Source organism: Fundulus heteroclitus, chromosome 20 (assembly GCF_011125445.2).
Source record: "Fundulus heteroclitus isolate FHET01 chromosome 20, MU-UCD_Fhet_4.1, whole genome shotgun sequence".
In the NCBI taxonomy this organism is placed as follows: domain Eukaryota; kingdom Metazoa; phylum Chordata; class Actinopteri; order Cyprinodontiformes; family Fundulidae; genus Fundulus; species Fundulus heteroclitus.
The window spans coordinates 431,857-444,660 of NC_046380.1; the positions used below are offsets into that span (position 1 = coordinate 431,857).

General features: G+C 45.1%; 1 protein-coding gene across 1 annotated transcript in view; it reads right to left on the reverse strand.

The window, feature by feature from the left end:
* Positions 1 to 3,329, reverse strand: part of mmp24 (matrix metallopeptidase 24) — a 67,490-nt gene extending 64,161 nt beyond the window's left edge. Inside the window, exon 1 of the mRNA XM_012850031.3 lies at positions 2,904 to 3,329. Within this exon, the coding sequence (XP_012705485.3) occupies positions 2,904 to 3,059 (156 nt within the window). The 5' untranslated portion in view covers positions 3,060 to 3,329. The remainder of the gene's footprint in view (positions 1 to 2,903) is intronic.
* Between the last annotated feature and the right edge of the window lie 9,475 nt (positions 3,330 to 12,804).

A 12,804-nucleotide genomic window follows, 5' to 3' on the forward strand; every position in this document is an offset into this window, starting at 1 on the left:
CAAACCCACAGTGACAACTCCTGGTGTTTCCAGCTGCAGCTCCACTGAGTGTGGGAGTGACGGAGACAATGACTGGAGAGGGAACAACTGAAGAGGGGTGAACAGAGAGCGGCGACAAGGCTGTCAATCTAAACGCTGAAACATTACAAATGTGTCTGTTTATCTCCAACAATGAACAATCGGGACGGAGCTGACTGGAAGCAGGCGTGAATTCACAGCCGCCCACACAGCAGCAGCCCACTCTGGGCTCAGTTAGTGCAGCGCTGCAGGCTCTTTTTACCCATTTCTCGTGTCTAAAGCCATGTTTACAACCATCCACTGACTGTCCTCTTTCCCAGAACTTCTTACCTCCTGGGAGGATGAAAAAGCCCGACTGGAAAAAACTCCTAGAGGTTCAGATACGCGCTTTCATCCAATTGCCTCTGTTATCATGGCAGTAATCTAAAAGGCGGGCGTTCTGACTGTTAGTCATGCTTTCTGCTGGGCAGCTCTGCATTAGTGTTGCTGCTGCACTTTCTGAGATAAAACGCACTGGAAGATATTTCTTACACCATGTTAGCTCTGCAGGACCCATTATTTAATTTATCTAACGAGACATTGTTAAAACTGTAATTTTAGACCGTATGAAAGTTTTCTGCAGACTCTGTTCATACTGGGTTTGTTTCACAGTTTTTCTTAAGCTTGTTTGGCCCATTGTTTTGTTTTGGACCCAGTTGCCCTGTTCTAACCAACAGATGTCCTCACATCGTTCAGTTCAGTCGGTTTACTGAATGCAAGAGGCCAGAGTCCTGTAGCTGCAGAGCAAATCCAACTCATCAAGGCAAGTTTATTTCTAAAGCACTTTTCAGGAACAAAGTCCTCACCATTCCTCCACCTCCAGGCTAACAGCTACTCTGTCAGAACTAGCATCACTTTGTTAGTTTTATGTTTCAAACATTTCATTTCTGAATTTAAACACATGAGTTAATATCTCCTGGTCCTCAGATAGAAACTTGGACAAACGTAGAAAGGAAAGGTCTGATTTCCATCCTCCAAGCTTGTAAACAAAAACATGACCGATAAAACTCAGAGTGGAACCTTTGGGAAATCCGGCGTGTTTTTTAAAGGACTAACAAAGTGCGAAAGTCGGATGAATAAGTCAGACGAGGAGCTCAGCGGGTCTCTGACAAAACTGTGACTCCGAATGTGAGAAAAATAGACTAATAGAGACTTTTGTTCTGTTTTAGACACCTTGATTCTTTTTTATATTGATTTTGTCAAACAACCTAACATTTTCGGTCCTGTCTGTTTAAGGCATAAGAGACGTTACTTCAACAAATAAATGAAATTAAACATCATAAATTGAAAGATTGTATTAAAAAATAAAAAATATCAGAATTCAGAATCTCTCTTTTTAGATTTTCTTCCTCATTGGGATATAAATGTGACCCACAAAAGGGTTGGTTGTCACAAATACACAGGCTGCATTTGGCTTTTGAACATATTTTACTTGACAGGGAAAAGGTTACTCTGTTCAGACCTTTGAATTCCCTTTAAACACTGAAACAGAACTGTGTTCCTGACTTTTTGAATTGAGAAAGCTTCCTGGAGAGGAAGCGAAACGTCTTCAACTACGGAAAACAAGTCCAGTTGCTTTGCTTTTTACTTTTTTTTTTGGAAAAACAAAACCGACTAAGCAAGGCAATGTTCTGGAATTGAAACGAAAGTAAAAACAACATGGAACCAGATGTGGGTCATAAAGACTATAAAGGTTCTTCAACAGTTCTATAGTGGCCAGCTGGACTCAACAGGGAGAGACCAAAGCACCCCCAATGTGGTTCTGTAGGACTGGATGTCCATTCTGAGCCCATTATCCAGCCAGTAAAACCCTTATGGGTCCACATGTTGGCTGACTGCAGAGTATCTCCATAAACCCCTCAGCATAACGTGTTTCCTTTAACTTTGTGACTTTAGTTTGTGGAACATTACTTTGTCAGAAAACACTTCTTTGTCTCACACCGGATCCGTTCACATCCAGGCTGCACAGCTCCGCCACCTCGGTGAAAACATCTCCTCCTTTGTTCGACACAGAGCTCACTCAGCACTGCCACGGGCGATTTCTTTGTCTGATTCAAAGTGTCAGCAGCAACACAAACAGAACAACAGGAGCGCCTCTGATCCGGTCTCCCAGGGCCGGGACACACGACCCAGATTCCCAACGAGGAACGCACCTCCCAACCTCTGCTGAGGCCATCACAGAGGAGTCTGGCTTCAACGTCTCCACAGAATTCAGCCGCTTCCCTCATTCGCTCCAGCTCAGCCGCTCCATGAATTATGGAAGAGGGGCTATATTTGGCCTGGATGGGGGGGCTTTGTTCAGCACTCGCCCTCTTTGAACCTGCCTGGATGCTGATGGCTGCTCATGGTCAACATGTGTCTGTGAAGGTATAGAAACCTCCCTGGCTGACTGGACAGCAGCAGCAGCGGTTTTCAGTTTCTAACTCAGCTTCTGCAGCTCAGCCATCTTAACAAACACCCAGCAGCAGCAGCAGCAGCAGCAGGAGGAGAAAATGACCTGAAAGATTAATAAAGCTGCCAAACCGGCGGAAACAATCAGGCTCAGCACTTCAGCAGTTTTTGGGTGGTAGTGTTGACGCTGGAGCGGCAGCAGAGCGCGTCGCTTTGCGCGCCGCTCCAGCGTCAGAAAACAAAGAGCCGAGCGCAGATTCCGAGTCCGGACTCATTTCAGCGCTTCGGCTCAGAGACTCGTTGTTATTCTCTCTTCTCAGAAAATGCCTCTTTGATGGAGTTAGGGAGGAGAGAACCTCCAGAGGAGCGCATCAGCCCGCTCCTGTTTGCGCGTCAGGAGCGGGATAAAGGAGGATGGCGGGGTGAACACGCAGCTCTCTGTGCGGGACTCTTACCTCCACTATGAAGGTTTTCTCCTCCCCGCACACGGAAACCACCCAGAACAGGATGGGAAAGTAGCAGGTTTTCCAGCAGAACCCGGGGAGCCCCGCTCTCCTCCTGCGCGCCGCTCCTCCGCCTCCGCCGCCTCCTCCTCCTCCTCCAGTCGCCATGGCTGTGTCCCCGAGATCTCCCCCTCCACCTCCTCCGCTTCCCTCCGGTGCTTTCCAGGCTCCTGTTCCACTCCTCACAAGAGGAAACGCGTCTTGGGCTCGGGCTTCATCCCGGCTCGTCAGCCCGGTTCCCCCCTGTCCTGCTGTTCGGGCGGAGCTGGCTCGGTTCTGCCCAGCGGTTCGGGAGCAGCGGAACAGCTGCACGACTCGGGCTGCAATCAAACACTGATGCAGGTTTGTCGCTCTGGGTACCAGTGAGGAGGAGGAGAAGGAGGAGGAGGAAGGTGATGGATGTTGTTGCAGGAGCGCAGCATCAACAGAGGGGGCGCTGCACAGACATAGTTAATGGTCTTAGAATTAAAACAGAAAAAATAATGAAAATAGAAACTGAGTCAGAATTCCTGTGATAGTTTAAAGTGTTCTGGGTCAGTAACCATCCCTCCTTTAGAGTTTGGCTGCTTTTCCCTCACTGTCAGTCCGAGCTTTTTACTCTTTACCCAGTAAACAGATTCCTGACTGAACAGTTTTGAGGAGCTGAACTGGTTCTGATAACAAAAAGGTTCTCAAAGAGAACAGATTAATTACTCTTCACTTATTTGAGAATTTAAACAAATTGGGGTTGCCAAATAGAGTCCAGAATCTGATCAGATTCTTCATTATGAAACAGATTCCACATGTTAAAAAGATTCATTAGTTTGAACACATTCTTTAAACAGATTCCTTATGTTGAAAAAATTAATTATATAAACAGATTTCTTATGTTGAAATGATTCATTACTTTGAACACATTCTTTAAACAGATTCCTTATGTACAAAAGATTCAATATTTAAACAGATTCCTTATGTTGAAAAGATTCATTCGTTTGAACACATTCTTTAAACAGATTCCTTATGTTGAAAAGATTCATTAGTTTAAAGACATTCTATAAACATATTCCTTATGTAGAAAAGATTCATTAGTTTGAACACATTCTTTAAACAGATTCCTTATGTTGAAAAGATTCATTAGTTTGAACATTGTGAACAGATTCCTGACACTAAACATAAGCGACACAGATTTTGACCCTAATCAGGTGTTTTATCCTCTTCAGGTTCCTGACTCCACTGAAAGGGAACCAGCTTCTCAGACTTTCTGTTGGTCTGTCAGAATTTTTTGGCTGCTTTATTAGAAATTATTTGTTATTTGTTGAGCTCCTGAATGACAGAGAAAGCTCACGTAACTTAGCACCAAACCAGTACTGAACTGGATCTTTACCAGCAGCCCATCACAGAAGCACAGCTTGCTCCGGATTCTCTTTCTGAGTCGATGACGTCTCTCAGATCCTTTCTGGCTTTTCCTGTTTTCTCATCTTGACCTTCAGACACTGTTTCTCTGCTGGAGACATTTTTCAGGCCTGGCATTTCCATTGTGCCCCTCTTGTCCCCCTGTTGTCCACTCACTTCAATCAGTGGACATCTTGGGACGGATCCATTATGCATCAGCAGTCACTCATCCATAATTGAAGCTGCAGTGAGAGAAGCAGGTGAAGGCAAATGGCCCTGCAGTGGTGTGAGCAGCGGCGGCTCCATTAGACGCGTCTGAAACACAGATTTGATTATACGTCTGAGACGGGCCGAGTGCCGGTCCACGGCTTTGTTATTAGGTCCATTTCCTGCCTCAGCAGCTGTGCTGCATTTTAAAGAGCAGGAAGTCATCACGGACGCAGCGAGCAGTGGCGATCCACGTGCGTCACGTCAGGCCGAGGAAAACGTTGGTTGGTTCCTCCTGGTTTCGTCAGGATGGGGGAGGAAAAGGGTCCAACATGAGGGTTCTGGTTCTGAAGGATTCATCACATTAATGAACTGTCCACCCTGATATCACCCTGATGCATCAGAGGTGATCTTCTGCAGGAACCAGCTGGGTGATGCCATCAAACATTTAATCTGGAGACCAGAGCCGACCCCCTGATGATGTCTGGGGTCTCTCACTTCATTATCCACAGGAAGTGACCATATTTAGAGTTAAAACTCACATTACTGATCAGAAACAGCACCTAAAGGAGTTTGGTTCTGATGAATAAAGGTTCTACAGAAGGGATAAATCAAACATCTGACTTCAGGTTAAACCTTCAGTAAAATAAACAGGTTTCTGATAACAAAAAGGTTCTCAAAGAGAACAGATTAATTACTCTTCACTTACTTGAGAATTTAAACAAATTGGGGTTGCCAAATAGAGTCCAGAATCTGACCAGATTCTTCATTATGAAACAGATTCATCATGTTAAAAAGATTCATTAGTTTGAACACATTCTTTAAACAGATTCCTTGTGTTGAAAAGATTCATTACTTTGAACACATTCCTTAAAATATAATGAAAGTATCTGTGAGCAATAGAACTCTAGTTTGGTTGCTCTGGTGGGTTTTATTTCTCTGGCAGGTGAGGATTGCTGTTGTTTTTTTCTCCACTGATTCATAATAATCAGGAGGAATTCGGGTCAGGATTGAAGCTGTTCAGTGTCCAGCAGAGAGACATTTCCTGGTGGGAGGAGCCGTCTCTGAGGCGGCTGGTTCTGGCAGACAGCGCTCTCTAGCGCCACCTGAGGGTCAACAGCTTGTGTCCAGGAGGTTTGGCGTCTGCAGAGATGTTAGCTGATCTGTTACTGACCTGTACAGGTCCTGGATGGAGGGAAGGTCAGCCCAGATGGTTCCCTCTGCAGACCTGATGGTTGCAGTTTGGACCGGTCCTGTTCTGTGGATGATCCAAACCAACTCTGGACAGACTGGATGATGGCAGCGGAGAAGAAGACCAGCAGCTCGTGGGGAAGGTTGGACTTCCTGCTCCAGTTGCTGCAGGAAGGGTAAATGCTAAATGTCCCGTCCTTCTACAGCGCGAGGACGCAAAGCGTTTCATAACACATTCAGTCATTAATCGCAGCCACAGCAGTCCTGGTGCCGACTGACAGAACCGGCGCCAGGACTGCGCCACGGGGCCGTCTGACCACCGACAGCAGGCCCGACGCATACAGTGCCCTGCCCAAGGACTCAACAACTGAGAGAGTCTAAGCCGGGGTTTGGACCAGCAACCCACCGGTTACAGGATGCGCCACCGTCGGCAGTCTCACGGCGTCTGAGGAGCAGCTCAGGTCCAGAGAAAGTCTGGTTCTAAGAACCGGCAGGGATCCAGAGCGGACAGCGATGTTGAGGTTGGTGAGGGGAGGAAGTTCTCTGGAAGTCCGCTGACATCTCCATTTAAGGTCCAGATGGTTCTGACTGAACCAGTGGACCTTCTGGCTCAGTTAGAGATACACTCAGATGGACTCCAATGTTCAACAAACATGATGATGATGATGATGATGATGATGTGGTCACATGACGTCCCTGTCCTGTTTCAGTCACATCATCTACAGTTCTGACCCGCAGTTCTGACCCACAGTTCTGACCCACAGTTCTGATCCACAGTTCTGACCCGCAGTTCTGAACCAAAATTCTGACCCGCAGTTCTGACCCATAGTTCTGACCCACAGTCCTGACCCGCAGTTCTGACTCGCAGTTCTGACCCACAGTTCTGACCCATAGTTCTGACCCACAGTTCTGACCCACAGTTCTGACCCACAGTTCTGACCCACAGTTCTGACCCACAGTTCTGACCCATAGTTCAGACCCACAGTTCTGACCCGGCTCTCTGCTGTGACTGATGAACAAAGACCTCCTGAGAGGATCTTTTTATGTCTGAACTTGCCTCTGCCTCCTGTTCCGCCACCACAGCTCTTTGTTTCTGGGTCGTGACCCAGTTTCTCTGCCGCTGAGATGTTCTGTTCAGCTGCAGCGCCGGGACTCTGTCTGCCAGCAGAACCACAGATGCCAGGAGAGCAGTGGTTCCATCTCTCCTTGATAAATGGAGACGCCGTAGAACTGGGTGTCCTTCTGGTGGTCAGGGGTTTTAGAAGCTGGTAGAGATGCGGGTTCCTCAGCAGAGGGCGTGATTCCTTTCTGCTGTGACCGCATGAACTCTGCGAAGTCTGCAGGGCTAATTTGAGTAGAAATGCAGCAGGAAGCGGGTTTACCTCTGCTTCACCTCTGCCTGGCTCTGATCCAGCTGCCAAGCCTCAGGGGAACCCGGCAGAATGAGAGCTGTCAGAACCCCCCGGCACGCTCCTCTCAGAGGTTCAGAACAGCTCCCTCCCCTCTGGCTCGACCTGCTGAGCTGAATCTGCAGGGAGCAAAAGTTCACACGATCCACACGAACGAGCGGAAATTCAGATAAAAACTCCCATTTAACCTGCAGGGAGAAGAACCTGTGCACCAATCAGAGCAAGGATGCTTTCTTCATCACATGTTGGGGGTCCGACTGTCTCTATGTTGTTTTAAACGTCCCGCTGGAGGATTTTAAGAAATGTTTCTGGTGTACAGGTTACAGAGTCAGTTTTATCTCTGTTAAACATGGAATAAAATAATTAACAAAGACATGAACGTTTCCCTGGTCTGAGCAGGGTCAGAATTCAGAGGTGAGCTGTCCCATCACTTCTGTTGTCTCCTTGCTCACCTGCAGCCATTCTGCACCAATCTGCTGCTGTTTGTGTCTCTGGTGCAGAGAAGAACATCTGGGACGGAGAACCTGCAGGAAGGAGGCAGAACCGAGGCTTAAACTGAAATTCAGACTTTAAAACCTGGAGATGGAACCAGACAGGACAGAATCAGAAATACTTTAATAATCCCAGAGGGAATTTATTTCCGTTACACGCTCCAAATATACAGATATACAAATAACATTTATATATATATATATATATATATATATATATATATATATATATATATATATATATATATATATATATATATATATATATATATATATATATAATAAAGTGATAGTGACGATGTGCAAAAAGAGTGCAAAAGAATGAATAAATGTCAATTACAGAGGGAGGGGGGGGGGGTCTGAATCACTGAGGGAGACGTTGTAGAGATTGATGAGCACAGGCAGGATTTCCTGTGGCGCTCTGTGGACATCCAGAAACATGGAGCCGTTTGGAGGAAAGCAGCAGAAAAGAAGATTATCCAGGAAAACAAAGAGAGGAAAACAAAGAGAGGCAGGGCAGACATATTCACAGATACAACACAGCAAATAAAAAGATGAAATCATGAATACAACTCAAGCTTTTGGGTTATTTTAGGTTGGTTATTCTGCTGAGAGCTCATTTCTTTATAAATGTCGATGCTGTTTTTATCACTCCTTATTACTTCTTTACTTCTTCTGAGCGCTGCTCCTCTTCTTCCTCTCCTTGCTCCTTCAGTCTCTGACACGTTGGCGTCTGAAAGCCTGTTTTTATGTGACGCCGGTAAATATTTCCCTCTTTTATTTGGTCTGACAGGGCACCTTAAACATTTGTGATCAGACGTAACTGGCCCAAACGGACCAGAACCACAGAGCGAGCTGAGACTTCTCAGAGCATCTAACCTCTGTGTCTCTCTGGGTATCTGGTATCTCCTCAGGTGTTTCACAGGTGAACCAGGAGGCAATTGCAACTTTACATGACGGTTGAAAAATAAATTATTTCCCCATCCGGCATAGCTCTGGATACAACAAACAAACTGTTGCTTTTGTTTTTTCTTCTGCATTAATGCTAAAAATATCACAGTATTTTTTTTTATTTTGGGGAAAATCATATTTTAGCTTTTCTTAATGAATAAAAGTGTTCCCTGAGTTCCAGGTCCTTCCCAGGTAAGTTTAAGGTGTATTTGTGGGTTTAAACCACCAGAGGGCAGCAGTCTGATGTTAAATGGCTGCAGGTTGATTCTTCCTGCTCCGGCTTCACACACCTGCTGCAGACAGGTGGACTCATACTCAACAGGTGACTGCTGGCACCTGCGCAGTAAGGCGGGCTGGCTCAGGTCACCTGAGTCAGGTGTGACCGGCTGATTTACGGCCGATGACGCATGCAGCAGGGATGGTAGGAATCCTGGACTTCAGAAGAGATGAAGTCCTCTTCCTGTCTGACGCGCTGCTGCTGTTGTTATTCAGGTCCAGGATTTGTCAAAGGTTAATGAGACGAGGCGCTTTTTCCTCAACCTTTCTCAGCACCTGACTTTCAGGTTCTGTTCCAGCTTTTTAGGACACACAGTTCTTCTCTTGAATTGCCTCACTGAGCGTCAGGTGCAGAAGTTTTCTGTCCTGTGCTGAAACAAAGCAACCAAACTCTGACAGGAAGCCTGGAGAACTGCTGATCAAGATCTCTTTATATCAGATTTTATTATATAAATACATCCGTAATCACTTGTTTTTGTCAGGTTTATGCTATAATCGGTTTTTAATTCGACTTAAAGTCATTTTCTCTGGTTGTTGCTGTTTGGAGCTGATTGAGTTAATTTATTTCATACCTCTGTTGATCTCTCTGTTTCCTCTTCTCTGCTTTTCCTCTGTGTGGAACCCGTGAAGGATCTAAAGCCTGAAACAGATCCAGATTAGCTTTGATCCCTTTAATAAATCCCTCTTTATTCCACAGCAACAAAGGCCCAACGATGGATAGTCAAATCCACCGCACCCTGTGGGGAAACCTGGTTTCTATTTCTGTCCCAAGCTGACAGCCAGTCAGCACTTTTCATTCACCAGGAGGGCAACAAACAGAAGGTCATGATGCCCAAACCCACAATGAGCTCATAACCAGGCAGACTAGACGGCTTCAAAACAATAAATGTCAATAAAAACTCAAGAAATGGAAGCGATGAAAGATTCTATATTTAATTCAAACAACAGGTAGGACAGTTAGTGAACCTCTGCATAAATAAGTATTTAATATCAATATAAGGCCAAACTAAAGAAGCCATAACAGATCAGATATTACTTTAAGATGAATTTGAATTAAACAATAAAGATTCTTACTGTCAAAAAGCTTAATTTTGCTTTTAAAACCATGAAAGGTTTGACCTCAGTTCTGAATCTTTGTTTCATAATTGCTGGACTTAATTTAAAGCTTCGCTCCTTATTCTTCATCTTCTGTTAGTCCAACTCAAACATCTGCAAAAAATTAACCAACAAATCAGCTGGAATCTCAGTTTAAATGATATATTTAAATGGCAGAGATAGAGACGAGCTCTCAGGAGGACTTCTGACAGAAATGGGCTCAGTGTGAACGTCTCGCTGAATCCCAGGCTGAGCATGTTTCCGTGTGATGAAGGTCGGGTTGGATGGTGGCGTTAAGCCGGCGGTATGAAGGAGTTCCTCTGAACAAACACGGTTGAGCAACCAGAAGAGCTGAGGGATCATCCAGGATCATGGAGAACCAGGAAACATGGACCTTTGGTTGCTGTGTGAAACTATGGGAGCAAACATGCTCTGCAATCAGAGCTCAGGCATCAGAAACACGGAGATCCAGGAAATAGACAGAACCAGAACCTGGAGGTCCACAAGAGGAAAATTATTGCTGCTGGTCTCAGTTGTTTTTAACCTGAATTTTCACAGGATTTCTTTGAAAATGTTCTTTACTGAATTCAGATTATTTACAACCGTCTCTATGTTTCATTGTCAAAGCGTCTTTATTTGGAGGAATTAGCTCTGAAATAAGGTTTTATTGCAGATAAAACCTTAATTTTATCTGCAGAAAAATACTGAAAACCGTTCATTACAATCAAAGCAGTAATTTCTATAAAAACACCATCCGCTAAAAACACTTTATTAAAAGTTGAAAAGGGAACAGCAACAGCCCCTAAATTAGCCTCTTCCTGGTAAACCAGAACCAGAACCATGGGTTTCTGCCTGTGCATGCGTGGTTCTCTCTGGGTCTGGAGCGGCCCAACCAGTCCAGATTTTAATAGATATTAATAGATATTAATAGATTGAGGAAGAAAAAGATTCAGCTGATGGTCAGAAGGCCTTCCAACCAAAAACACTTGGATCTTACGACCAAAGATTAATCGTTTAATAACCTGATGGAAGCTGGAAAAGCTGGTTAGCTGGCAGAACGAGTGTTTGTTCTGATGCCAGTAAAGATTTTCTACTGATTAATAAAATGTTTTAGATCATTTAAAATGAGCAGAACCCAGATTATAGATAAGATACCACCATGCCAGAGCCCAAACACTCTGGTACTGTGAGAAACCCACTCAGAACTTCCCTACGGATACTTTTCATTAGATGCTTCATAAATTTATGAAGCATCTAAACTATCTAGTTTGCTGTTAAACATAGCAAACTATATAGTTAGATTATCACTATCCTGGGAGAAGAAGTGGAGGAATATAAGAATCTTGGTGTTCCCCATGAAAGCAGATTAGAGACGCAGCTACAGAGTCTTCAGTCAGAGGTTCTCCAGGACCGCTGTGAGACGGGCCTCTGCAGAACAGCAACTCTAGGAAGAAACCTGGAAACTGTGACTTACAACATGTAATTCCCCTCTGGGGTAATAAGATATTAATATGTTTGTTTCTGGCCTCAGATTCAGCTTTTAGCCTCATTTTACTTATTTGATCCAAGTTGAGGTCAAACCTCCAAAATTTCCAGGATCATCAGATTGATTGAATAATGGACCTAAATCTGGTCACGGTCACATCTGCACCTGAGGGGACACGACTCAAGGCTGGACGCACACAATGTGGAAATCTAAGGACAAACAACCAAGAACTGCACGACGGCACACATCCAGAACAAAGAGGCTGATCGTAGAGAAAGAGGCCGGAAACGCGCTGCATCCTGCAGATATCGGCCGGCTGCACGTGAGGAAATGCTGCAGGAGCATCTAAACATGTACTGTTTACAGCCTGGTGCTGTTTACAGCCTGGTGCTGGTTCTGCGGGTCACAATGAGCTCACTCGGTTCTCTGACGACCGGTCTGACGTTTCTGACAACACACAGCGCTGACAGAGCTGATCTCATGTGTTTTAGATTCAGCTCCCACTGAAACAGAACCAGTAACGACCCGGCGGCGTGTTGGACCACAGAGCGGACCCGCCGGTCAAACCGGTCCCAGATCGGCTGGGTCAGCGCTGGACTCTGGTTGCAGGGGCTCACCTGGTTGCTGAGGCTGACCCTGAGGAGTAACGGAGTGCAGCAGGATCCTGCTGAGGTCAGCAAAGCCACGGCGGATAACATCTTCACCGTTTCCTTCACAGAACCTGTTCTGTCTCAGCTCTTGTCCCAGAAACCATCAATTTTGGCCCATTTCATTGTTCAGTCCAGCGTTGGGACTCGCGGGTCCATTGTTCATGATGTGGTCCAGGACCCGGATCCTGGGACTGGACTTCCTGACAGGAAAACATACGTTCTTCAGGAAGGAATACTGGGATCAGACCAAGATTGGCTAAACAGGAAATTTTTCTCCGTCAACTTGAGCTGATTTGGGATCAGTGCAGACACTGAGCAGTGTATGTAAATATCTGGACTTCTCTGCGTCTGGCCTCAAAGTTCTTGATGAGGGAAAAAAAAAATAGCTGCAATTGTTACAAATAGGAAAAAGGCTTCAACAAAGTTAATTTTCTCCTCTTAATTAAAGCCTGCAGACGTTTCCTGCTGAGTCGGCGCTTTATTCATTTTCAGGATTCAGGTTATTTATGCTGAGCTGATTCAGAACCAACGTCACCTTCAAGCCCTTTACAAAGCGAACCTGTTCAATTATAACCAATTATCTGAGATCCAATCAGGTCCAAATTCAGCTCCAAGCATTTTTCTCTTTGTTTTGTTGTTCTGAACGATAAAAAACTGACATCGACACGTTCAAATCTGAAAGAGATGTTTTAGCTTCCAGTTTCCTGGGGAAAAAAATTAATACAA